The 27,762-nt window shown below is 49.6% G+C and overlaps 1 protein-coding gene across 5 annotated transcripts in view; it reads left to right on the top strand.

The window, feature by feature from the left end:
* Positions 1–27,762, top strand: part of DAPK1 (death associated protein kinase 1) — a 177,018-nt gene that overhangs the window by 127,854 nt on the left and 21,402 nt on the right. For all 5 annotated transcript variants that reach the window (XM_040620163.1, XM_040620164.1, XM_040620162.1 and 2 more), the window contains exons 11-19: positions 1,137–1,229; positions 3,615–3,734; positions 4,352–4,450; positions 5,253–5,351; positions 6,615–6,713; positions 7,604–7,801; positions 8,967–9,164; positions 13,937–14,035; positions 20,097–20,174. In XM_040620163.1, the coding sequence (XP_040476097.1) occupies positions 1,137–1,229; positions 3,615–3,734; positions 4,352–4,450; positions 5,253–5,351; positions 6,615–6,713; positions 7,604–7,801; positions 8,967–9,164; positions 13,937–14,035; positions 20,097–20,174 (1,083 nt within the window). The remainder of the gene's footprint in view (positions 1–1,136; positions 1,230–3,614; positions 3,735–4,351; positions 4,451–5,252; positions 5,352–6,614; positions 6,714–7,603; positions 7,802–8,966; positions 9,165–13,936; positions 14,036–20,096; positions 20,175–27,762) is intronic.

Genomic DNA, 27,762 nt, shown 5'->3' with positions numbered 1-27,762 from the left:
TTTTTTTAAAGAATCAAAACCATTCCCAAGGCAGATTTTTAAATCGGCACAGCAAAATTATAGTGCAGTCTTTTCCTAAATACAACAAGCCACATTTTAAACAAATCTGTTCTTTGTGGTAAGCAGCATGGGATTGCATTTATAGCAGAACTTGTGTAAATGGCTCTCTAAATCCAGCCAGTCTGTGAATGGTGGGGCTAGGCGTGGGGTGGGGCCGTGAGCATTTGTGGTCGCTTGTACTTTTTCAGTGTGGACGGCCTCTGTAGGGGCTGTGTGGGGCATGGCCCTAAGAGGCATTCCAGTCAACCTTGAACAAATAAAAATTCCAGGTTAACAGGTGACAGGATGTCTTCCTAGGCCCAGGGCCATGTGAAGCCCAGAGGAAACAGGTACCTGCCATGTCTCTGAGCACTGGGCCAGAAATGTACCTCATTTTCACACCCATCAAGTTCGGGGTGACGTGATAGGGCTGAGGAGGGCCACAGCACTAGGTTACTTAAGACTTAACACTTGGTCTGAAGGAAGCCCTGAGAATAGGCTTAAAATGTAGAGAGAACTGCATAAGTTTCTCTCTTTTTTCCCTCTTTTTCTCACACACACACACACACACACACACACACACACGTTATTTATTGTTGCTTTTGCCTTTGAGAGTAAATGCAGGGGTGTTTGTCCTACAGGCTAAGGAGTTCCCCACTCTGTGTTTCCAACAACTATATGAATTTTGATAGTCACATTACTACTATTACTAGCTTACCTGGGCACAAGGACATAGGACAAGACCCTTGCATACCATGCTTCTCTGAGTGGGGATGTGCAAGGGGTTTGTTAGGGTAAGATCCCACTGCTCGAAAAGTGGAGAAGAATCTATTAAGAGAAGGGATGCAGGCTGTGCGATTGCAGAATTAGTAACGAAATGTGGAAGGAGACTCTCTCTCCTGTTGTTTTGATTTCTTGAAGCAAATCTAATCCAACCTGCTTAGAAGACCTCCCACCCCTGAAGAACATGCTGTCAGCAGTGAATGCTAGCTCAAAGACTTTGCCATTTGCACTAATTTAAGTATCCTTATATAAGCTCTCTTTCTTCCTCTCCCCCTGCTTTTTTTTTTTTTTTTGCCCTTTTTCTTTTTTTAAAGCAATCCGTTCGCTTGATATCACTGTGCCAAAGATTATCCAGGTCGTTCTTGTCCAGGAGTAACATGAGTGTTGCCAGAAGCGATGATACTCTGGTAAGCGAACCTGTTTGCCTTTGTGCGGTTCTTTCTTAGCCCCGTGTATTTCACATGTTCAGGTTGTTTGATTGTTCAACAACCCAGAAAACCTGAAGTCACGGAAGCATCAGGCCTGTTCTTCCTCCGCTCGAGGGAGGGAGTTGGGTGGCTGATTTGATGTACTCTGTTGATTCTTTTGTCCTTTTTTCTCTTTGTTTGGATTGGCGCTATACCCACTCCCACCCACTACCTCTAACACTACCCCCCCCACTCACACTTTGATGAGTGACTGGCCAGCAGAAGAGGAAAGTTTATTCTAATTTTCATGAATAAAATGAGAGTCCTCTATTGCCACTGACCTTGGAAAATACTGGGTCGTGATAGTACAAAGGGGGCACACACTCCTCCTGCCAACACACACACGCACGCACACACACCCAAAAATCAGGGCAAATACTGTGAGGCTTGCTGAGGGAGTTCGTGGTAGACCAGAAGGCCAAACCCACTTCCCCTGTTGACATTGTATTAACCGTGTAATGCCCTTGAGAACAAGTCCGTAATTTTTTCCCCTTAATCCCCACTGAAACCTAATCACAGATTAACTCTTCAGATATGACTGGACACATCTGAATTCACTAAGACTCTCCCCTGACAGACAACAGGGCTTTGGGAGCCCTGGAGGTAAAGGGAGCTCCAGAGAAGGCAGAAAGGGTGGTTCTGTGGGAACCAGCCTGCTCCCATGACTACATAGTGAGTGTTTCCTGAGCGGCTCCGGGGACTCCCCGGGCAGGATCACACATCAGCAGACACCAGCTCTTCTTTTCCTCCTGACGCTAGTTGCTTCGCTGAGGCTCCAGGTGTAGCCTTGCAGAGTAGAAAGAGATAGAAAATGTTAGGAAGAAAACAAGAGTGGGAGAGAAGCAAGGTCGGAAAAAGAGGAGGTGGAGGAGAAAGTTTGGGTTTGGGAATTGTTGGAGGGTAACAGTGGAACCAGAGACAAGACAAAAACTATTAATCTAAGTAAGATGAGAACAATTAAATGTTATAAATCAAAATCATCTTGAATAATCACCTAAGGGAAAGTCTAAGTGTCGTAATGCGAAGTTTAGGGTAGGAGAGGGCTTTGGGGTTCTTTCATCGTCCTGATGTCCTGCTAATCATGGTTACCACAATCTGCTTCTTCCTCCCATTCACCCCATTTCTCTTGACTGTACTTTCATGCAAATGTCTCTTAATCATCAACTTGAATTGTGATGGAAAAGCAAAACCAGTGGCATTCTGAACATGGGCTCTGTACGAATATTATTAAAACCCTCATGAAGTTTGTTTGGATTCAGACCCATAAAGAAGAGAAAGCAGAGCCCAGAGAAATGCTTCTACTCCATTCTGCCCCACAAGCAGAGTCGGCCTCTGTAGATAGCGTTTCCAGATTTGAAACATTAGAAGCCATGTACCCCTGTGAGTCCAGAGATTTTGTTTGGGAGTTTTTGGGCTTATTCCTTAGTTTTAATGTGCCATATTTGGTAAATATCTTATCATTATAAGAAAACTTTGACAAAGTGGCAAAGATTTAACTAAATTGTTGTTCAACGTTCTCTAGTTATTTTCTCTTCTTAGTGAGAAATGCATCTGTTTTCCCTTTTCTGGCCTTTATTTTCATACTTCTCCCTCGCTAGGGTCTTTTTAAATGTATATCTATATCTTTATCTGTCTATCTATCATCTATCTGTGTTGCACGTTAGTTGTGACCAGGTTTCAGAGAATGCCATGTTGTTCTACATCTAGAGAAGGAGGAAATTCCAGTGATTAGAACAGAACACTTCTATGATTGGATGAATTACAAATTAAGACTATAGAATTCAGGGGCACCTGGCTGGCTCAGCTGGTAGAGCGTATGACTCTTGATCTTGGGGTTGGGAGTTCAAGCCCCACGCTGGGGGTAGAGCCTACTTAAAAATAAACTAAAATCTTAAAAAAAAAATACGGTAGAAATCAAAGGTATCATTTCCTTGGTTCTACGGTTTTTAAGAGTCTGAGTTATGCCTGCTATTTTCTACAGTGGTTTTGGGACTATCTATTTTGAAAGATTTCTAAGATAAACACAGAGGGTAGTTGGTTATCAGCCATTTTTCTACGTCTGAGTCTTGAAAGCTGTTTGCTGTGTGGGTTATAATGCAAGTGACATGAAGACACAGGTAAACAGAAGGTGGTGTTAGTTGCCACCACGGCAGGAGCAAAAAGTAACCTCCTGCTTCCCTTCGTGACCAAGTGGATTTGGGGAAGAAGTGGCTTACTTTCCTCTGAATGCTTCTCTGGACCGATGAGCATTGATTTCTCTTATGTTGATAAAAGGATCGTGGCCAGCAAGCTAACTCCTTTTCCCTCTTCACGGTCCCTCTCAAGGATGAGGAAGACTCCTTTGTGATGAAAGCCATCATCCACGCCATCAACGATGACAACGTCCCAGGCCTGCAGCACCTCCTGGGCTCATTGTCCAACTATGACGTTAACCAGCCCAACAAGGTCTGATGCTGTTCTACGGGGGGAGTGGGCTGGGGAGTCTCTGTGTCTGTATCTCTCCAAGTCCAAGGTGGAAAGGATCTCCTCTACTTCTCCATTCCCCCTGGCTGTTTCAAACGCTGTCCTGTGGGGAATCACTTCTGTGTTGAGAGTGAATCGAGTTAGAAATGAGATGGCGGGGGCAACTGGGTAGCCTAGCGGTTAAGCATCTGCCTTCAGCTCGGGGCGTGGTCCCAGTGTTCTGGGTTCGAGCCCCACATCAGGCTCCTCCACTAAAAGCCTGCTTCTTCCTCTCCCACTCCCCCTGCTTGTGTTCCCTCTCTCGCTGTCTCTCTCTTCAAATAAAAAAAAAAGAAGAAAGAAATGAGATGGCGGGCACTGAGGGCCTTTCTCCATGCCACTCGCACACCTCTAATCACGACACCGTCAATGTGCTGATCCGTTGATTATGAATCCAGCAGAGAAGGGCTGTGTGTTCTCCTGGCTGTCCCCATTCCTGTGATGCAGGCGTAGTTGTGTGTCTCTTGAGACATAGGAAGCTGTGTGGTGTGGAACAGCAGTGATAGCTGCTTTCCTTTCCTACCAAACTTGAACAAAGTTTTCTTCCTTGCCTCTTGCAGCATGGGACACCTCCGTTACTGATCGCTGCTGGCTGTGGGAATATTCAAATCCTACAGTTGCTCATTAAAAGAGGCTCAAGAATCGATGTCCAGGATAAGGTCAGAATTCTGTTTTATTGCCACTGAATTAGCTTTCAAGTATTTCCAACCGTCTCCCTATCTTAGAGGTAGCAGAGAAGAATAATGTGGGCCCCTGACTTCATTTCTCCGTTTCCTGCAAAGGAAGATGAACTGCCTAACAGGCTGGTCCCGTCTGACCTGTGGTATAAAGGAGAGGCAGCCACTCCCCTTCCTCTTGGCTCTGTTGCTGGGCACCAACCTGCCTTTCCTTGTGCTACCCCGGATTCAGTCCTGACTAGTTACTTTTACTCAGCAGGGTTATTACATGTCACATTTGGCAAAATTTTCATTATCTAATTAATCTCTTCAGAAATACATTTGCCTCCGTGTTTATTAGGGCAACAAAGTAAGGACGATACATATGCTTTGAGGGATAGGTCACACTGGAAGGATAGACACAATTGCTTAACAGCCAATAGTCATTACAGTGGACCTGCCATCAGCTTCTGTAGATTTTCAACAAAACTATAAATCGACTGGATCTGATCCTTGAGCACAGGCAAAGTTCTAACCAGAGATTGAAATAAGGGTTTTAAGAAAAACAACATTTTGAAACAATTCTAGATTTATCAAGACAGTTGCAAAGATAGGACAGAGAGCTTCCCAGAATGTCAACATCTGACATAACCTTGGTCTTTTTGGAAAAACTAAAAAATAAAACGGGAGTTTATTCCCCTTGGAAGTTGTTCTTTTGAAGTCGCTGTCACGTAGGAAGGGAAATAGCGTGAGTCTGAGTGATACATGCATTTGGATCTGGAAATGTGACTTGGTTTTTATACAGGGCGGATCCAATGCCATCTACTGGGCCTCTCGGCATGGCCATGTAGACACCCTGAAATTTCTCAATGAGAACAAATGCCCTTTGGATGTTAAAGACAAGGTAAGGCCACTTCTTTTCTTAGGACCGTGGGAAACGGTAAGAGGCTGCATATGAGCGTTGACCTGCCGTATGCATCGGGACCCAAAGCAAAAGGGTTCACGACCAAAATCTTCCTGCAGAGAATTTGAGAAGTTTCTTTCTGCTGCTGGCTTGGTCTAATACCAGAATCTGCCAGGTAATTGCCATAATATGCAAGCAGTGAATTATCTTCCCCAGAACATGGAAACTCAAGGTTCTGCTAGAGACACAGCCAGAAACCGATCCGAGTCCTGATTCTCTTATTGAATTACCACGTGTACATCTCTTTTCCCTTCTCCTCTTCTCTGAAATAGCTGCCAGTGCAGACCTTACAAGCACGGGCACTGGAAGGATTCATGAGACTACATGTAAAGCGTGTATAAAAATTATTGATTTAGCAAGATAACCTAACTTTCGTATATCTTGTTGTTTCATTTGGTTCACACAGTAGTCACGTGACTTAATTGGCAGGGCTGGAAAACGTACCTAAGATTCTTACTTCCTCGTCCATTATGCATTCTACTGTGCAACCCCTCTCGGCTCCTAATACTTGTAGACTGATTTGTCATGTTCAGTCAGGACTGCCACATACAGTTGTATGGACTGTGCACTGCTTTATATCTAAGGGATGATATTCACGTCAAAGACACACACACACATATTATCGCAGTTTTTAGTCAGGTAGCAACGAGTATCTTGTTTTGTTTTAAATCCGTTTATACTCACAAGTTTTGGGCAGATATAAGTAAACTATCCTAAGGAAATTGCATGTATTACAAATCCACAGAATGCGACTGTGGGCTGATAGTGATTTTTTTAGAATCTCTGAGAACATAAGAAATAACTCTCTAAACGTAGACAATAAAATCAGAGACTTGCTCATAAATAAAACTGTTTAAATAGCATAATATTAAAAAAGGAGTTTTGTGTTTTAAAAAAACAATCACATGGCTACGCCCGTCAGTATATAGAGGGGATTGAGAACCGCCATCACAGACGAGGAAAGCGTTCTTACGTAGGAAGTTTTGTGACAAGCAGGAGGAGCTGTGTGTGTGGGTTTAACACTAGCTATGTGGGACACGTCGTACCCCAGGGTCCTGGGCCCAGTCACCAAAGGGGCATCTGGGCTGAGGGTGGTGGGGGCCCCAAAGGGGAAGCCATGGAGCCCGGCGCGCCTGGGATCTGGCCTCCAGTCCTGCGCATTCAGTTTCCACAGTCTGCTGAATTTGGCCGTTTCTTTCGCAGTCTGGAGAGACAGCCCTTCACGTGGCAGCTCGCTACGGCCACGCCGACGTGGTACAACTGTTGTGCAGCTTTGGCTCTAACCCCAATTTCCAGGACAAGGTGGGTCGCGGTAGTCGATGTCCTTCCATTTGCTTGCTTGCCGCATGGATGTCCACATGGCCATCGATACGGTTGGGTCCTTTGGGTTTTCTGCTTCGATTTCAGAGGGCAGAGACTCGAACAGAAACACATTCATCATTCATTCCTTTACTCCTCTGGACAACCCTATGAGTGGGTTGCCAGAATTATCATCCTCATTTTACAGAAGAGAAGCCTGAGGCACAGAGAGGTTCAGTGACTTGCCCCAGCTCACACAGCTCCTAAGTGGCGGAGCCGGGGCTCAAACCCACACGGTCTGGTTCCAGAGTCATGCCGTGAGCACTACAATGTAATAGCCTCTCGTAGGCAGGCATACATGTCTGATGATGCTGGTGAACATACAGGCCTCGCAGTCCTATAGACCTGGCGGCCAGCCCTGCCCTTGACCTGTTACAGCCCGATTATCGCGGCACCTCTTTGCCCCTGCAACAGTAAAGTATGTGACTCCTCTGTATGTTATGTGGCAGCCTCCTGGAGGGGTTACGACTGTTGCAGGAATGCTTGCTCGGAGAAGTGCTCTCCTACAGATGAGGTATACAAGCACTTTCACGAGAAAGAGGCTGTAAACCCACCCGCACCGGGGCTCCCTGGTTCAGAGCAGCCGAGCCGACGGTTCCAGGGGGCTCCGGAAAGTCAGTTAGTAACCTGCAAGGAAAACTGCATCTGTCCAACACCAAGTGTGGAAGGCAAGAAAACTCACGAAGGAGAGACGTCAGACCCGCGTCTGTTGTTTCAGATGAACATTTTGCTCCAGTGGCCACGAGCTCTTTTCTCTGATGGTTGGAACGCAGCATGCGCGTACTTGCCTATCGTTGTGTCCGTCTCCTCTATGCGTGTGTCTCTTTGGCCAGGAAGAAGAAACCCCCCTGCACTGCGCTGCCTGGCACGGCTACTACTCTGTGGCCAAAGCCCTTTGCGAAGCCGGCTGCAATGTGAACATTAAGAACCGAGAAGGAGAGACACCCCTCCTGACAGCCTCTGCCAGAGGCTACCACGACATCGTGGAGTGTCTGTCTGAACACGGAGCCGACCTGAATGCCTCCGACAAGGTGCTTTGGGGGTAGACGTATCATACTCCCCAGCAAGTGATCTGGGGGGCTGGTGGGACCACAAGCCTCCTCCATTGATTTACCTAAAATAAGAAACTCAAATGTAGCAAATTACAATGATCCTTTGTCTTCTGTTTCAGAAATTCTGCAGCCTTTTCTAGATTCTGTTTAGTAATTAATATTCATTTGTGGCATGTAACACTTTATGGTCACGTGACTCAGGTGTCTGTTTTATGTTTAACCTTTTTCTGCTTTGGAGCAGGTTACAGTGATGATCCCTGAGCCTGAGACAATCTTCAGTTAGGACTAAAATTGGCAACTCACTCTTACTTCGTAGATAAAGAAAGAGGTGGTTTATTTACTTTCATCACCAGCTTTTGTAAAAAGATGAAAACCGCCCTTATTTGTCTGATCATTGCCCTTCTGGACACGGTGTTCCTTTATTAATGATGCAGATGCAGCGTAATCTGTTCTTATTGTGAGTTTGTACACACATGAGGCTATGATATTACTCTATGTAGTCAGGCTTGGAACGCTGTGGTTAAGTTAGTAACTGCCGACTGTGGAGTATCTTCTTAGTACGGAGAGGTGGTTCTCAGTTGGGAGCAAGCTTGCCCCCAGGAGACATTTCGTAATGGCTGAAGACCTTTCGTGGTTGTCACATCCCGGAGTCCCCACACCGATGTCCCCATACTCTCTCCCCAACTCAGGACAACATGTCTGTTCGCCAGGGACTCCGTAACGAGTGGAGGGAGTTCTAAGCCCGGTCTTTTGGGGGATGCCTGGGTTCAGCAGGTTGTATTTGCCACCAATATACGCGACAGTCCTTGAGCACATCATTTCCCATGGTTTTCTCAGTGTTTCCCAGGGTGAGATAAAAGAATAGGCTTTCTGCTTAGGAAGTTAGTTAAGACTGCTGAGCAAATGTTTTTAAAAGTAGTTTCAGTCAGGCTGTTGGTCAGTTTAGTCTGTGGTTATTCAGAGTGGGGTGCACGAAGCCTGTCCCCCACCCGCCAGGAGTAAAGTCTGTGTTGTAATCCTCTGTCAGGCTTTGCACCAGCAACGCCGTTACCAATTCATCTTGGCCCGGCAGCGGCTGGAAAGGCCAGCGGCCAGCCCCGCGTGCCTAAGGGAAAGACCTCACGGCCCCCGGTGCTTCTTGCAGGATGGACACATTGCTCTTCATCTTGCCGTGAGACGGTGTCAGATGGAGGTCATCCAGACTCTCATCAGCCAGGGATGTTCTGTCGACTTCCAAGACAGGCACGGCAACACCCCCCTCCATGTGGCCTGCAAAGATGGCAACGTGCCTATCGTGGTGGCCCTCTGTGAAGCCAGCTGCAATTTGGATATCTCTAACAAGGTAACGCCGGTGGGGATCTCTGCAGGGGCCAGCACGTGTGTCCATCCACCTGCCTGTGGGTTTGGGCCAAGCTTCTCTTTGCGTCTCATCATTGTTCGACGTCTGTGTTACTCATGGGGACCTGTTCGGTCTTACAGGCTCTCTACTTAATGTCGTATTTTACATTTGGCTTTTGAATAACTTCATGAAGTAACAGAAAATTATTACATTAACGAGTACTTCCTACCTAGCCAGGTTGTCACTTACGAACATCGAGAGAGGGAGAGAGAGAAAGCGGGAGTGTGTGTGTGTGTGTGTGTGTGTGTGTGTGACCTCTTGGAGAGGAATCCCAGAACATCGGTCAAATGAGAGCATCTTTCTGGAGCACTAAGTCTTCAGGAAAACACTTCATTGAGAATCCGAGATCCAGATTTCTGTTCTTAGCTTCTAGAGTTTTATGGTCAGGCATTCACAAGCCTTTTTTGTGCTAAATTAATTTGGTAAGACCGACGGAATGCTATCATTTGGCAAATAAAGAAATGGAAATAAACAATTACATGCTCCAAAAACCCCAGATGTTGACTTCTAGAAGTTAGCTAACACCTTCCCTTTTCCCTGAACGCCATCTAGCTTTTCATTACCAAATAAGACAGAAGAGTTGGGTGTTCCTGCGGTTTCAGCCATGTCACTGTATGAAAGGCAAACACTATTCTTTTGTGATTGTGTTAAAAAGAAAGTCCAAGTAAAATTAAATTTTTGAATGTAGGAAGTGTTTGTTTATAAGTGGCAGACACGATGCCACAGAATTTTATTATGATTTGTTTGAAGTAAGAGAATTAATATCTGAAGCAGTGGGAAAATTACACTCCTACAAAAATTATTCCTCTCGCCTATTACGTGATTAATTCTAATGAAAATTGAAATTGGCAGTCTTCGCATTCTGGAAATTTGAAAGCACAGTATCGTAGGTCTTAGCCATTAGCTGCTGTGCTGGTTGCTTTCTTTGTTATCCGTTCTGATCCTGCCAAGTCCGTTAGATAAGTGGCTTAAAGGGAAAGCCAAATGTAATATTAAGCAGCATCAAGACCTCGACTTTCCTTCCAGGAGTCTTTAAACAAATAAAAAGTGGCTTCGAGGAACATTGTAACACTTATTTGAATTCCTTTGGCCATAGCATGCACAGCTGGCTGCTGTGAGCACAGCCTGTGAGATGAGCTGTCTCCTGGGGAAGGTGGAGGAGCAGAGCGGGGGACTCAGGGTTCTTTGCACTCAGTTAAAGAAGGGAATGGGTGCAAACAGTGCATTTGCTAAATATGCTCTTGAAAATACCCCGCAGGCGGGGTGCTGGGGGGCTCAGTCAGTTAAATGGCCGACTGTGGATTTTGGCTCAGGTCATGATCTCAGGGGCTGCTGTGGGCCCTGTGCTCAGTGGGGAGTCTGCTTGAAGATTCTCTCCCTCTCTCTCTGCCCCTCCCCCTGCTCTCACACCTGTGCCCTCTCTCCCTTGCTCTCTCAAATAAATAAATAAATCTTGGAAAAAATAAAATACCCAGCAAGATAATCCTAGACTTTCATGTTTAAAAACAGGTGGCGTATTGAATGGGAAAGCCTCTCCCTTTTTGATGCTGCGATGGTCGTTCAGACGTGCCCGCGTAGACTTGTTTGTACCGCGTACGGCAACACAGCAGCTCAGAGAGGGCGTTCAGTGGGTGATTTGGTCGTTGGCTTGAGCTCGGCTGAAGCTGCAGGGTGTGAGCCTCCTGGAAGTGGATGATTGTGCAGCAGCCACTCTGCGCGCTTGGACCGCACACGGGCTCCCCAGGCTGCCGTCGGTGCCCAGGGGTTCAGCACACCGTGATGTGGTGTGTCTCACGCCTCCTTCAGAGGACGGGGGACATCTTTGGTTTTTTCTCCCTTTTCTAGTTTTTTGTTTTAGGAAAACGATGGAGCTCTAGAGGAGTTTGAATGATGGGAATTCGTAAGAGGAAGGAGTTGTTCGCTCGGAAAGCGCATGTGGCTCTCCTTGGCCTCTCCCGTGTAAGCCGCTGTCCAAATGGACACTGGCACATGGCGGCCCCTGTCCCACAGGCAGACGGTCACTCCTTTCTCATGGTGTGTCCAGCCTTTTCCTCACCTGGATTCAGTTTGCCCGGAGATGAAAGTGGCCATTCAGATCCCACCCCTGTCCTCAGTATGTGACAGCAATTTGTCACTATCTTTGACTCATGAGAGTGAAATAGATATTTCTCAGTCTTCACTCGTCCCGTGGGAAAATCAGGAGAGTGGCTGTGAAAATGGGCTGTGCTGGGAAGCACAGGGAGCACAGAGCTGGGTGGCACAGAGCCTGCGAACCCTAACACTTCTTCCTCGGGGATGGCTCTTCCTTATCAGCGAAGATAGAAAGCATGTTGTGCTCATACACACACACACACGTACACACACACGTGCACACACACACAGATGCACACATATGTGCACAAATGCACCCAGACCAGCACAGACACATGCACCCACACAAACACACAGAAAGACGCACCTTAACAGATATGCACACATGCAAACACACAGATGCAGATACACGCACACGTGGACGTGCACACACACACATGCACACACTCGCATGCGCGGATGGGCACACACGCACACACCCATGCACACATGGATGTGTGCACACGCACCCACACGCACATGCACATATCCAAGTGCATGAGTGAGATGCCGTGCCGGTCAAGTGTGTACTGACGCCTTTCCGGCGACGCTGTGCCCGGTGCGGTCTGAGGGGCTTGTGGCCAGCAGAGGGAAGGGTCCTTGCCCGCGGGCTGCTTTTCGCTCCAGCCGCGTCTCCTGTTGCAGTCCCTGCTGGGAAAGCAGCACAGGTGTACGGCAGTGCGGACCTCGGCACAGGAGAGAAACTGGGAGGGCTTTTCAGAGGCATCTGGGGCTTTGCTGGATGAAGAAGAGGGAAGTATTTGTGTATGTTTGGGGACGACTGTCTGGATGCACCGGCCACTGAGACGGGGTGTAGGTATTGAGGGAGGCAGACAGTGGGGCGCAGAGAGAAAATGCAGGTGGGAGGGGATCTTGGGTCCAGATGGTGCAAGACCTTGACTCCAACGCTTAGAAATTTGGGTTTGGTTCTGTCAAAGGTTGGAGCCTTCAAAAGCGTCAGCTTCCTAGTCCTTTTTGTCTTTTTCTTTGTTGTCCTTCTTCCCTTCCATAAAGCAGTGACTCCCATTGCCAAGCTTCTCTCCCTTCCACATAAATCCAGACACTTCATCACATCTTTACAACCCCGACTTTCCTTTCTCACTTCATTTCTTGGGTATTTGGAAGCTTCATATCTGCTTTCTAAAGCACTCAGATGGCAGTAAATGAAACATAGACGTGTATGCACATTGCAGCATGATCTATAAGGGCGAGGAATGGAGCCACCATGAGTGTCCGTCCTCCGAGGGCTGGCGGAGTGAATTATGGCATAGCCACACATTGCGTATTACTCAGGTATCTGAAAGCACATAGTAGACTTAGTGACGCGCATGGCAAAGTGTCCGGCCATGTATTGTTAGGTGAACGAATAAAGTGGAGAATGATGATGTCCTGGGTTTTCAGATTGTTTCCTTTTATGGATTCAGAGCTAAAAGCTCGGAAGGAAAGGCACCAAAGGGGATCATCAGGACGTGCTCTGAGGAGGGAGCCTGGGGGAGGGGACAGAAGGAAAGGAGCACTTCTGTTTTCCACCCCACCCGGCCCTGTCCTTGGCACATTCTCAATCAGCTGTGTTAACTTCAGAACAAAAGCTTACAATTGCAAATAAACGGCCTAACACCTGATAACCTGAACTGCTTCAGCCTCCCTTGTCCTAGTGTCTCAGAACTTTTTTTGTGGTCCCCCAGAGCAAAAGAAATACCTAACCGTTCTGTTTGTTAAGTGGTTTGGTCCAAACAACCTAGTAAGAATTTATGTCGTGGGAAAAATCATCCACATAAATGGAAAGAAAATGGATATTTTTATTTCATTCTTCCATAAACCACAATGGGTACCACTGTGTGATTGCTGGGCCCCTCACAACCCCTCAGACCTTGAACTCAGGTTGGACACTGCCACTCTTACTTCCTGTTCTACCCTGATGTCCTCAAGATACTGGTCTCTTGGCGCATTAACCTCCAAACACCCATTGTGCTAACATGATGTCATTGAAAGGAAGGCAGTGAGATCTAATGCTGAGATCTAATGAACTGCCTGGAGCTAGTGAGCTCACTTCATGTCTGAACCTGCTGGTTCCATCAAAAATGTAAAATATTCCTCAGTACCCCATGAATTCACTGCAGCACCCTGAGGTGCCTGGGCACACAGTTTGGGAACCACAGGCATAAACAATAGGGAGCATGGTGGGCATGGCCTTGTTGCAGGGAGTGACTTTCCATCCCTTTATCCCTTGCAGTGTCTATATTTGAACCGTGGTGTAGATCTTTCTGGAACTTTGGGACCCTTTGTAAGAGCCCTGACTCAGGCCTCCTTTCTGCCGGCACAGCAGGAGACTTGATTTAGTTATAATAAGCCTCCTACTCTTTCATCCTCTAGAGTTTCATTTCCAAGTTACTCTCTTCCCCCGTTCTGCTGGGCTTGCCTCCCTCAGGAGAGGGCGAGTTTCTGGAGAAGGGAGCCACACCTCCTGTGTCTTCGGGGGATCCCAGATCCCTCACTCAGCGCTGGCCCATGGTGTAGACTCCCAGCAGGGCTGTCCTCAGCAACGATCGTGAGAAGGACTCTCTTTGGGTTTTTGTGTTTTCCAGTACGGCCGAACACCTCTGCACCTCGCAGCCAACAACGGGATTCTGGACGTGGTCCGCTACCTCTGTCTGGCGGGCGCCAACGTGGAGGCCCTGACCTCGGTGAGTCACCTTCTGGCAGGAGAAAGCCATAGAACGCGATAGAAAACGTCTCAGGCCGCAAGGGCTGGAGGGGAAAGGTATTGCTTGGCAACTGCGTCTCCAGCAGACAAGCTGCTGTTAAGCTTTGCTCCTACGCTGTGGTTACAGAAACAGGTGCCCACGCAGAGTCGGGGTGACAGCTCGCTGTGCTGCGTCCCCTGCGCGTTTCAGGGCCCACGCTGTGTCCCGTGGTCCACGGCAGCGCCTTGGCGTGTGCGGTTAGCTGTGTGTGTTTTCCTTTTCCCGATGCTCCCCTTCCCCTACCCGGCTCTGGAGATGCCTCCGGGTGGGGCTGGGGTGGGGAACCCCTTAGGAGAGCTGTTTTCTCTTGTTTAAAAACTCTGGCTTGACTCTTAGGCCGGCCTAATGATTTTGCAGGAGATGCTTCAGTTCCCCTCGCCTCCCCATTCCCCAGTCCACACCCTGCGGGAAAGGCCCTTTGATTTACATTTCGTGAAATACCAAAGAGGAAGAATACAGAGACTAAGGAGATAAGGTTGTCATTTTACTGCTACAGTGCAATATTGTCATTTGACTTGCTTCTGGCCTCATGGTGGGTTGAGTCTCTCACTCTGCTATGTGGGAGATCCCTGAAACTCTCTAGTGCTCTGCTGACATAAAGTGTTTGCCTAAGGAGATCCGCTGGAGTTTTAAAATATGGCAGCCAATTGTGGGAAAATCAAGGCCTTAAGGCTGGAAGGCCTCATTTCCTGGAGAGGCATGCAGGGGTTGGCAAACTATGGGCCACAGGCCAAATCCAGCCCGCTGCCTGTTTCTGTAAATAAAGTTTTATGGAGACCCAGCCGTGCTCATTATTTACATATTTATGGCCACTTTCATACTATAAGGGTGGAGTTGAGAGGTTGCAACAGAGACCCTTTGGCCTACAGAGCCCCAAGTATCTACTCTCTGGTCCTTTGCAGAAAACGTTTGGTGACCCCTGGTGGAGGACATTGCCTCTCTGAAGGCACTGATGTTCCTTTGATGTCTTCTGTCCCCGCGAGTAGTGGGCCCGTTCTCTGTAGTGTTGAGCCCTGAGCTGGGCTTTTCTGCAGGCCCNNNNGCCAGTTTTCCAGATGGGAATGTCCCTTTCTTAGGGCACCTCCCTGCCCATCACAACACCCCACATGGCCATGCGTGGGCTTCTAGGCCTGATGTGCCATTATCAAACCCTGCCCAGCCATGCCTTGGCATTCAATTCAGTTACTCCACGGTGCAGTATTTATATGCATTTTTATGAGGAAAAGGGTTTTTTTTTAGTCAAAAATGTTGCTTCATAAAAAATAAACTGTCAAGGACGGCTCTGAAGATACCAGATGCTGAGTCCGCCAAATGCCACAGTCAGGTTGGGGCAGTAGAACGTATGGCCCTGGCCTCTGCTGGGTGGTTGGTGCCACCCCACGGCCTCTGTGAGCCCTGGGTCCTCTCCCTTTGTCTTTGCCCACAGCAGCCGTTTCCTTGCTTCCCGCCAGGGGCCTTCCCCTGCAGCCCACCCTCACCTGTATCTCCGTGCTCACCCTCTGCTTACGACTGTGCCTCCCTGGCACCTGGGAGTCCACTCCCGGGCCTCACTTGTGTCTTCAGTCCCCAAATACTAGGCACATACTGTGTACCAGCACGGCTAAGACCCAGGAACACAGTGGGGCCTGGACGGATGAGCCCCCTCCCTCGGGGAACTTCCAGTGTAAGGGGGGGCGGAAGGGGGGAAGTAGACACCCTGCTGCGTGCTGACATCGCCAACACAGCCATCACGCGTGCAGCATGTGCCATTCTAAATGTTCGAGAAGCCACATCCAAAAAGGAAAAGAAACTGAAGAAATTAATTTCAGGAATATATTTTGTTCAGCACAAAACATGCCAAATGTTATCATTTCGACCTGCAGTCAGTATTTTAAAGCTATTGAGATATTTCCCATTCTTCGGTTTGTACTGTCTTGGAAATCCGGTGCGTGTATTACACCCACAGGCATCTTACCGGGGCCACGTTTCAAGCACCGAGTAGCCACGGGTGGGGAGGGGCCGCCTGCTAAGAGTGCCCGCCCCTTGGCTCCGCTGCTGTCCCTGCCTCCTGAGCTGGCTGAGTGCCGCGTCCTTAACCCCAGCCCGCGACCCTGCGGCGCCCCCTAGCGGTCGCTTGCTGTCCCATTCTGGTCTCAGCCCCAGTTACCTGGGAAAGCCTCTGAATGCCCTGCCCTCTTTTTCCTGGGCTCCCGCCCCCTCCCCCGCTTCCTCCCCACCCCACCCCCCACAGCCCCTCCTGAACGCTGTGCTCTCTGCCAGTAACCTCATGGTAGCTCTTGCCTTCAAAACTTTTTTTATTGTAAGATAAAACACAGATTTTTTTTTTTTTGGTACAAAGCCCATGAACAAAAGTAAAGCTTGCTGAATTACTGTTAAGATCCGCACCTTTATAACCCACTCAAGGTCAAGAAGTAGAACTTTCGAGGTCGCCCCCAAAACCCCTGGGGCATGACTCAGTCACTGCGTCTCCTTCCGCGCAGTGTAAGCCCGCTCTGACTTTTGGGGTAACCATGCCCCCGCCGGTCTTCATTGTCCTCCTAAGTGGCAGCAGCTTTTCTGAATCCTGGTGCATTAGCTGTCTCTCCAGGACTTGCACTTCTGCCCCTCTCTCCCGCCTTGGGTAAGAAAACCCCACTTGCTCCTGCCTCTGCTCGCCTCCTCCAGCCCCATGTCCATCCCAGTGTCCTCCTGCCCTCTGCCCCTTGCCCTCTGACCACCCTGGCCTGCCGCTGCCCCGGCCTCAGGCCCACGTCCTTGGCTGCAGCCCCACTTGCCCAGGAGCGCCCCCTCGCCTGCTTTCTGGTGGGCACCAACTTCAGAGAGCCCGACCTCCACGTTCATCCTCACACTCGGCCCACCCTTCTCTGTAAGCGTCTGACCATTGCAGAGGGCTGCAGCAGGTGTCAGGTCGCTGGGTCCAGGGACGGGGAAGCTCTGCTTGCCTCTGCTCCCCTGCATCCTCTTGGGGGTCATGTCCCGGATTCTTCTTGGTCTCATAGCACTCTGGCCTCTACCTGGTTAAGGACTCCAGTGTGTGTTTCTCCCAGGACCAGCTCAGCCTCGGATCTGGTCCCTTGATTGTAGCCATGGCCTTCCAGATGGTTCCATTCCATCACCACATCTGTGGTTCTGGAAAAGCCGATCAACTCCAACTTCTGCTGCCTGGCACCCTCTGTGCCCAGCCTCACCCTTCACCCTGTTCCCCCTCAGCTGTACCTGGCAGAACAGACTTCTTTGCAGGTCCTGGGAAGCCCTTCGCTTGTTCCCAGCTCACCAAACTGGCATATGCTCTTCTTTCCCTCTGGAATCTCCTCTGTTTCTACTCCCTCCCTCCCCTGCAGAGTGCCTGCCGCACACACACCCCTGCCATAAGACATAACGAGCTCCTTCCTTTAGTGTGAGAGACTTTCAACGCCTAATAGCAGGCTCGCAGGCACATAGTCACAGATGACATGAGGTGCAGGAAGATTCTGGAACACTAGCTCCTTCTCATCTTTCAGTATTCAACTGGAACCCCGGACAGCCTTCTCTTTTTCAGCCCCCTCTAGCAGTTATGATTTGCTGTTCCCCTTTCTTGCTCTGTTGGAACTGACTGCTGATCCCCCATGAGGCTGTGAGCCCTTGGCCATGATCATGTGCAATCTGTCCCAGTCTCCTAACTGGTTTCCTTGCTTCTACCCTCACCTGCCCAGACTGTTCCTCAGGCAGCGGCTTGTGTGACTCCATTGAAATATAACTCAGAATGTCCCTCCTCTGCTCAGACCCTCCATCAAGTTAGAAGTCCTTATGATGGGGGTTCCCTTAAAGATTGGCCCCTCACATTGCCTCCCTGACCCCCATCTTTTGCTCCATCTCCTCCCTTTGACCACTCCACCCCCACCCCCAGAACTACATGAGCCATATGAGCTTCTTTGAAACTCTTCAAACATGACAGTTATCCTGCTGCCTCAGGGCCTTTGCACTCAGGGCCGTTTCTGCCTTGCAGATGAAGAAGCCCAGGTTCCAGGCGGGCCAGTGACTGCACAGCTGGCAAGGGGCAGATTCAGGACGTAAACCTTGTCCTTCTGATTCCAAAGGTCAAACTTTCCACCACACTGGCGGGCCTTTCTTTTGGGAGCCTGAACAGTGTCTCTTAGGGCAAAATTTTGCAAACTGTAAAGTGCTCCATAACTGTAGGATATTTGATTGTTGGTGGTTATTCTTGTCACTGCGGAGGCTCCGTGATGGACAGTAACCTTTGTCACTGAAGGTCCTCTGCCTGTGTAACGTGCCGATCCCGGGCCTCCGAGAGAAATGCTATGGCCGAAAGACACCAGAAGACAGACAACTTTAGTCAGGGCTCAGATTTCTCCCAACTAGGACAGTGGTCCTCACACCTGGCTGCACGTCGGAATCACTGGGAGCGCTTACAACTGCTGTGTCCTTGTCACCACCAGGCTGAGGGAAGAAGAGTGTGCAGAAGGGAGTGGGCGCGTGCAGCCAGCAGGGGGTTCTTAAAGACCCCAGGGTTCCAGTGTGCAGTGAGGTTTGGGTACCGCTAACCTGAGACCTTTTCTTGTCATGTCAGTAAGGATCTAGGCAGTTTGGCAGGAATCCCTGGTTGGGGTGTGGTGTCTTGACAAGATCCCTGATTCACCCCAAAGCAAGAAGCCCTTCCCTGCCCACTGGAGACCTCTGGGGACCCTAGGGGAGAGCGATGGGCAGCGGGGCTATAAAGCCTCCTCCCCGCATTCACGTGAGCTTCCAGCTTCAGCCTAAGGCAGTGGTTCTCCACTGGGGTGATTTGGCACCACCCAGGGAACATTTGGCAGTGTCTGAAGACACTTTGAGTTGTCACGGACTGGGGAAGGCGATCCTTGCAGAGACCAGAGACAGAAGCGCTCAGGACCCTGCAGGGCACAGGACAGCCCCGCACAGCAGAGAATTGTCTGGTCCAAAATGTCAGCAGTGCTGAGGCTGAGAAACGCTGGTCTCGTGAAACCCTAAGCATGTCTCGGAGGATGACTTGAGCTGAGAAGTTGGGAGATGTGCTGGGGAGATGTGCTGTTAGTCAGACTCGGGCCTCTCTGAGCTTCCGCGGGAACGGAGCTCCAACTGGGACTGGTAAACCCCGAGTGAGAGAGAGATGGGCCCAAATGCTTCTTACTCTTATTGAAAAGAGATTGCTTTTATTTGCTTTTATTGCTTCTCGCCTTTTCTACTTCAAATCTGTCATGACTTTAAAACTGTAGCAGAATAGTCCCTAAGCCTCTGTGTCCTCCTCGGTGGCCCATGAACAGCCAGAGTTCCCGCCTCTCCCGAGGGACTCCAGGGTTCCTGCGTGCGAAACATGGACAACTGGACCAGGCGTGCGATGTTAGGAAGCACGCGATGCCTGTTAGCCAGGGTCCTGCTTATCGCGGGCCCAGAAAGGAAAGTGAATTTGCTCGCTGTGCAACTGCAGCCTTAGGAAAATTCTCTCATTAAAAGGTGCTGTGAACTCTGATTTCCTCCTCTTACGTTCACTGAAAATCTATAGATCAAAATTGTCTGTGAAACTAAGGCTTTTCTTTGAAATGCACAGCAATTACCAGTACCTAGCATCCTGTATGAGCGCTCAGGTTTGTCCTGGAAGGAACTTAAGATATTAGCTGGCACTCAGTGGCATTTGGCATCTATGAAAGTCTCCATTGTCTGCTTTATGGGAAAGGGGTCAGCATTTGGGGTAATCCGCCCGCCAACGAGGTGCAGAGTGTGATGAAAGCCTGTGGGTCTGAGACATCTCACTGACGGACTTCAAGACACTGGTGCACAATTTTCTAATTCTCATCTTCCTTCCCTGGACAACCAATAAGGAAATGAAATAAGGACTGTACAGAAGGAGAAAGAACCCAGGACACTCTGTCCACTTTTGTCATTTCTAAGGCCTGTTAACACTTGCTTCTGCCTCTTGCAGCGGAACTCGTGTATGGACAGACAGCTGTCCCGTGAAGGAAAGACACTAATCCTTTCTCTCCAACAGGACGGGAAGACAGCAGAAGAGCTTGCTAAATCAGAACAGCACGAACACGTAGCAGGTCTGCTTGCAAGACTCCGAAAGGTGAGAAATTCTGCTTATCGGTCTGAAATTCTCTGTTTTCTATGAAAAAGTCTGTCTTTTGACAGATGAACAATGAGATGAACAAAATGAGGCTTTGGACACACAGGCTGTAGGAAAGGCATCGCTCCCTGTCCTGTGGTTTGCATACAGTTAGCGTCAATGCATCAGACACCTGTCAGTTTCTTCTTCTGTCTTTGGACTCGGACATCATTTGGCCTCCTTACAGTTTCTGTGCCTGGTTTCCCTCCTCCCGCCCCTTCTGTAATAACTGTTCCCATAAAGTAGACCGGAAATGAGAAAGCTGACTGCTTCTTTCCTTCTGAATGTGAGCTCCAGGACATCACATGATATGCTCGGGGTTAGGACACACTGTTGCTCTAAGGTTTAAGGAAACAGGGCAAATATAAGCAAATGCAGGGGTGTCTTTCCAGCCCACATCACACAGTGTGTGTCAAGAGTCTTCAAAAGAGTCACACCCTTTAAGGTAGGAACTTATGCCTAGGACTCTATCCTAAAGAAATGAAAGAAATGCAGGAAATAGTGTTTTATGCTAACAGATGTTCATTGCAGTGTTATTTATAATACAGTAATAAAAATCAGAAATGTCTGATGACCAACAGTAATGTCTAGCAAATTGCTGTACAGCTATAGGATAGAACTGTTTTTTGACCACTAAAATATTTTTGAAGAGGTTTTAGCAGGAAGAGTTTAATGCTTAGGATATTCCAGGGCTTCAAAGCAGAAGATAAATGATATGTACGCCCATTATAATCCCTCCTGTGTTTTTAAAACGTGCATAAAAAGAAAGTAGTAACAGTGGTGTTTTGGGATTTTGGCACCACCCAGGGAACATTTGGCAGTGTCTGAAGACACTTTGAGTTGTCACGGACTGGGGAAGGCGATCCTTGCAGAGACCAGAGAGAGATGCGCTCAGGACCCTGCAGGGCACAAGACAGCCCCGCACAGTAGAGAGTTGTCTGGTCCTAACTTCTTGCATTAAACAGGACTGCATTTTTTCTTAGTTCCGTATAATGTAGGTGACCCTTGAACAACACGGGTTCGAACTGTGCAGGTCTGCCTCTATGCAAATCTATGGTCCCTTCCTTCTGATTTTCTTACTAACATTTCCTTTTCTCTAACTTACCTTATTGTAAGAATACAGTGTGTAGTCCATATAAACATACAAAATACATGTTAATCGCCTGTTTATGGTCCCGGGAAGGCTTCTGGTCAAACAGTAGCTTGTTAGTAATTAAGTTTTGGGGGAGTCAAAGATACATCTGGATTTTCAACCGTGTGGGGGTTCAGCACTCATAATGCCTGTGTTGTTCAAGGGCCAACTGTAATCATGTAACAATTTTTTGAAAACAAACTTTTAAGAGATGAAAAAACAGCCCAATTTCAGTGCTCAATGGAAACGTATTATCCAAAATAAGCTCCAGGTATCCCCCAGAAGTCCCGCCACATAAACTGCAAAGTGCCCTGGGAGGGGGATCCCCTCTTACCCTCCACAGCTACTGAGAGTCTGAATTTTCCTAGGGGTCCCAGGGTCTGGCTGTGGTTGGGGAGGGGACACGGGTGGGAGTAGTTCGCTTTCCCAGTGCCTGGAGTTGAGCTGGGAGATAACGCATCTTGACACCTTTGTGATTTGGAGTCCGTGAACTGGCTACAAAGGTACTGGGAAGAGAGATGTCCCAGGCCACTGCAGGGATTCATTGTGCCTTTCCTTCTGGAAATTCCAGGAGGAGAACAGTCTGGGAAAAAATGTCCCTCGCCGTACGCGTTCTTGCAGGGAATGCATGCGTTCGCTGTGGACTTGTTCTCCCACCTGCACCGCCGCCCACTGTCTCACTGTGGGGGAGAGTTTGGGCAAGACAAACAAGGGAAAGTGTTTTTGCTTACGAAGGGGGTGGAGCCTGAGAGTCACTGTCAGCAAATCAACAAGGAACTTTCACATAAAGTCTCCTAATCTTTAAATTTCTCTTAACTTGAAGCAGTATGTCTGCTAGCACATGGAAGAATGGAGCAGTGTGCAACACGGCAACAGGCCACCTTGGCTCAAGTGTTTGCAGCCTTTGACTTTGGGTGGATTTGATAGCCAGGTGCCCTGCATTTGAGGGCAGAGACATGTTTATTTTATTTAGTTATTGATTGATTTGAAAGAGAGAGAGAGAGAATGCTCACGTGAGCAGGGGGAGGGGCAGCGAGAGGAGAGAAGCAGACTCCCTGCTGACTGTGGAGTCTGATGGGGGCGCTCGATCTCATGATCCTGGGATCATGACCTGAGCCAAGATCAGGGGTTGGACGTTTAACCGACGGAGCCACCCAGGCGCCCCCATAGAGGCTTACGTTTACAGGCAAGCGGTCGCAAGACAAGGGCAGTTTTAAGTCAGTTACTAGTGACAGTGGCCATCTACAGGGAAAAGAACCTGACGTGAAGTCTGGCCTCTCCCGTGGCTCGATGAGGATGCACTTTTCCTGTTACTTATCAGATCTCTCTCTTACAGCCCACTGGGGGAGGGAGAGATTCCATTAGGCCGAACACCTTACAAGTGCATACACGTGCTGGGTCAGGGATTCTCGGGTTCCCCCCATTCCACAGAGGACGACTGGGACCCACACCCCACTCTGGGCGCCACCACCCGAATCTGAGTGCCAGCGTCGCCCCTGCTGTGTGTGGGCTCAACAGTCCCAGCCAGCATGCTTCTCACAGTGAGGCGTCTGGCATATCTTTCCCGGCTTGGAGTGCTGCTTACCATCTCAGAGACTTCGCACAGAGCCCGGACCCCGGGAAGGGGCGGCCACTCGTTTTTAAGCAGCAATCAATGGCAGACCATGAGCCGCACTCGGCCGGGGGGTCACCCGGGAGACATCATCCTCGGGCAGAGTGACACAGCTTTCCCTTGGGCTGTGCTGTGTTTAACTGCCCGTCTCCCCTTTAGGAAAGGTCCATGCTTTTATTTAAAAGTGGATTGCCAGGCTGGGTGCAAAGCCAGGTCATTGCAATGATGGGTCTGAAACAGTCAGTAAAGCCCAGACAGAGGACAGGAAGGACAAGCCCTGATGTGACGGCCGAGGTGGGATCAGACTGGTGGGGTTAAAGTGCTTTCTCCCTTAATCTGCTCCCAGATTCCCTGCCCTGTGCTTACATTGCTTTTGTAATTGGAAGTATAAACACAGAGAAGCTTGTGTGGTGCTAATGCTGACCCCCTGCACCCAGGGGAGCTGGCTAGCTGTTCTCCAGCCTAGAATCTTTACATCGGGATAGGCAGGCTCTTGCACTGTCCCAGTTTCAGGTTCCTTTATTCTGTCTCACCGATTGGCACCCCTGTGTTTTGGTGCCTAGACTGCTAAAAGAAGGATGGGATAGAGAATATTCCAATGTCTAGTATTTTACCATTATCCTGGGATTGTTCTCTAAGGAGAGGTCAAGGCAAAGAAAAATCATTTTAATTCCTGTGAGCAAAGGACATCGTTCCTGTTGGTGCCCTGAATGCACAGAGGCAAAATCTAAAGTGGTGACCGAGGGCCCAGACTCGGGCGTCAGACGGCTCCGGCTCAAATCCCAGCACTGCTACCTTCTAGCAGCTCTGTGCCTCAGTTTCCTGTTCCTCAAATGGTGTAATTATTGTGCTCCCTTGTGGTATGGCGGCAATATAAATGACGCCTTTAGAACAGCGTCTGCACACAGTAAGCACCACGTGTTGGCTCTTGTTGCTGTCCTGCAGACCCCTCCCTGAGTCCCCGGGGAGACATAAAGATTTCCCTGTGGTGGCCCGTCCTGTGGTCCAGCGCCCAGGAGCAGATGTGGGCGTGTCTACAAGGCCCCCGGCAGCTGTGGCAGGACAGCCGTCCTTCAGTCCTGGAGGTCATTTTAGGACATCCCGGACATGGAGCTGTTCCTGAAGGAAAAACGGGCTCACTGAGGCTGAGCAGAGCTCATTAGCTCAGCGCCCACATTCAGGCCTGAAATAGAAATGTCCGCTTCCTGTGCCCTCAGTGGGCTCTGGGCGTCTGTGCTGATTCCTCCCAGCCTTGGGGAGGGGGTCCTTCCCCCGTGTTGAGCTCACTTGCTGCGTGGTGAGCTCCGATCTCCTTCCCGGGGTCACCAGGGCCTGCTCGTTCAGGAGAATCTCCTGGACTCCGTGGTCAGTGCGACTCAAGAGGTTGTTTGCCTCAGACGTTCCCTCAGGGGGCTCTAGACCCCAGCTTCCTGATGAGCCAGAGAGGGAGGAGTTGGCTGCCATGTGTTTCTAACCACATTCTTTTTTTTTTTTTTAAGATTTTATTTATTTATTTGCGGGGGGGGGGGGAGCGCGCACAAGCAGGGAGAGAGGCAGGCAGCGGGAGAAGCAGGTTCTCCGTGGAGCAGGGAGCCTGATGTGGGGCTCGATTCCAGGACCCTGGGATCATGACCTGGGCTGAAGGCAGACGCTCAACCGACTGAGCCACCCAGGTGTCCCTCTAACCACATCTTTTTTTTTTTTTTTTTTTTTTTTTTACATAAATGAATCTCCCAATAAGCAGCTGCTTGGGGCTTGGGGACACGCAGTACAGGCATCTGGTTCCTGAAAGTACTGAGTTGTCGCAGGAGCGACCCTGGGGAATGGTCAGCAAGGACTCGTGGTAGGTGGTCCCAGGGGCAGGCACTCCCCGCAGAGAAGGCAAGGCAGTAGACGTGTTTCAGTTGTAACTGACGTCACGTGGCCGAGGAGCGTAATCACAACCGGTAAAGACACAGAAGGGAAGGGAAGAGAGCAGTTTCTACTTAGGAGCCTCTTGTCCCCATTTCCTTCCCATTCATTTCCTCCTGGATGTTCCCCCTGTTTCTCTCCAGGGTGGGGTGGGCATTTTGGGGTGGGGGGACTTCCTGTCCTTGCAGGCCTTGTGGACCCTCCAAGCAGCTCATGTCATAGCCTCCCCTCCCCCATTCATTGTGAAATAAAAAAAATCACCTCTATGCATTTCCTGACATGCCCTGGGGGGAGCCGCCCTCCATAAGACCCCCTCATATGGATCCTGAACACATTCCTGGGGAGAAGTCTGTGTCTGCACAGCCAGGGGTGGCCTTACCTTGCCTTGCCATTCCATAGGCTTCCAGGTGGGCCTGATTAGCAACAGAAACGCCCCCTTGTCTGCACCTCGAATCAGTTGACAAGTCTAAGAAGGTCCCCTAAGGAAGCCATGGGACTCCCTGTTCCAGAAACACAACCACAGTCATCTTGTTGGCCTGCAGGGGGCAGCAGAGCACTGGCCGGAGCAGAGTGAGAGACTCCCTGGGTCCTTAGCGCCAGGGGCCTGACCCTGGGGAGAGGAGACCTTGCCCCCAGTGCGTCTGGGCAGGGTGGGGGTGAGGGTGGCCGAGGCCAGAGCTTGTGGGGGCGGGAGGAACACGGGGCAGGTCTGAGCTGGGCGAGGTACGTTCCCCCAGTTCCCCGCGAAGTGAGTGGGGGCAGGGGTGTGCGGGAGCCCCTGGTGCTGTCCCGAGGAGCCCACCACATTGCTCAGTCTCCTGACATTGGGGGCTTGATTGTCCTTCCAAATAGATTTCCATAAGCTGATATTAAAATAGTTGCTTTTCTTACGCCTAAGATGAGACAGTGGAGAAAGGTGCCTAAGAATACTTTGGGAAATAGAAGGAAGAGTTTGTCCAGAATTTAAAATTCAGCACAGGTAAGCTACATTTGCATAATTAAGAGTTGCGGCTCCTCTCTTGCTGGGTCTGACTGCAGGGGAAGCCACATCACCTCAGCTTGCTCTTATCTGGCTTTGCCAGATTGCCCATGGTCTTCCCTGTCAATCCGCTGATGTTCAGTCCTGTTTGCGGATGAGAACATGAAGCTAAATTGCCAGGGGCAAAGGTGCAGGAAGAAAGTTAACTAGAAACCAGGATTCACCAGGGTGTCAAAGAGCAATGCAGTTACCAAATAATATTCATTTAAAAGAGATTCACAGTGTCTAGATATGCTAAGAACCGTTCTACGCACAGGAGAGACCACAGTGAACAAGAGGCAAGATTCAGGCTAGAAACAAATAAGAAAAATGCCAGATGGGGTAAGTCAGGGGTTGGCAGACAATGGCCTGGGAGCCACAGTCAGCCCACCATCTGTTTTTGTAAATAAAGCTTTATTGGAACACAGCCATACCCCTTGATTTCCTACTGTCTATCGCTGATTTCTGGATACAGGAGAGATCACCTGGCCCTTCACAGAGGATTGCTGCCCCTGCTATATGTGCAGGGATGAAAACAGGGTGAAATAAGAGAAGGGAAGTGGGTTACTTTCCATCCACTGCTCAGGGGACACCTCTCTGCTGGTGACATTTAATGTCTAAATGTCTCCAAATATTGGAGACATTAATGTTTAAATGTCTCCAAATATTGGAGAGGGAGGCAGCCAGAGGGGGCGCTGGGGGAAAGCAGAGGGAATAGTGAGTGCAAAGGGCCTGGGGCAGTAGAGAACTGGGTGTGTCGCAGGAACCAGACCAAAAGGAGGGGGGAGGAGTCTGGCACTGAGGCTTGAGCAAGGGGCTCTTGGGGAGAACCCTGCCCCATCAGAGAGGTAGGCGGCTTGTCAAACCTAGGTCAGGAGACTGAGTTTGGTCCAGCTGTGTTCAGCAGGTAGGAGGGAGCAAGACCTGACTCTGATTTTGGGACTTTGCTTCTGACTGCCCAGAGAGACCAGATCGAAGGTGGTCTTGGCAGCCAGGTGAAATCTGACAGCATTCGGACGGGCTGTCCAGGCTTGTTACTTTGTGAGTGGTGGGCAGGATGCAAACGGAGGCCCCCATCCCTGGGTAAATATTTAAAGTATAAAGGTAAAGCAAACAAATAGGGAAGCTATGTTCTACCTCCGACTTACACAAATACACTTTCCGACCCCCTGGAAGGCGGGACTGGTTTAGAATTTGCATTCCTCAGGTTCTCTGCCACTTTCCCATTTCCTGAGCCTGGCAGCCCTGCCTGCAGGAGGCCCACAGCCATGGACTCTCCAGGCCTCACCTCTGCAGCCAGCCACACGTACCTGCCTGGGGCTGGGGCTGGCCGGGAGGGTCTGGGAGGGNNNNGGGGGGGGGGTGGATGGATATACACAGGAGACTATTTCGAGGCAGGAGCCAGAATTTAGGAAACACCATGGTCCCAGCTCCTCATTCCCCAGGTATCACTGCTGGGAGAGTCTGATCAGGTGGGGCTTTGTGGCCAACCGGGGCGCAGGTGCTCTTGGAACTCCTGGTAGATAGAGACCCCAGATGGACTTGTGTGCTCCCTCCTAAGAAATCGGTATTCTACCGCCTTCAGAGCAAGCCAGGAGCCACTCACTATCCTCCTCAGACCTTCTCTGCATCAAAACCCCAGTCAGGTTGCTGGCAGCCCCTTTCCCCAGACACTGGTCCACGCCCACACCGGTCCCTGTGCCGCCACCTAGTGGTGATGGGAGAAAATGCGCTGCCCATCAGCAGTCTGGGAGAGATTTCAGGACCTTCTTTGTACTTCTTTTTTTTTTTTTTTAGATTTTGGGAGAGGAAGAAGCAGGCTCATAGCGGAGGAGCCCGATGTGGGGCTCGATCCCACAACGCCGGGATCACGCCC

Source organism: Ursus maritimus, unplaced genomic scaffold (genome assembly GCF_017311325.1).
Source record: "Ursus maritimus isolate PB19 unplaced genomic scaffold, ASM1731132v1 scaffold_34, whole genome shotgun sequence".
NCBI classification, from domain to species: Eukaryota; Metazoa; Chordata; class Mammalia; order Carnivora; family Ursidae; genus Ursus; species Ursus maritimus.
The sequence above is the reverse complement of the archived record's forward strand: the minus strand, read 5'-3'. Positions and strand labels throughout refer to the sequence as shown.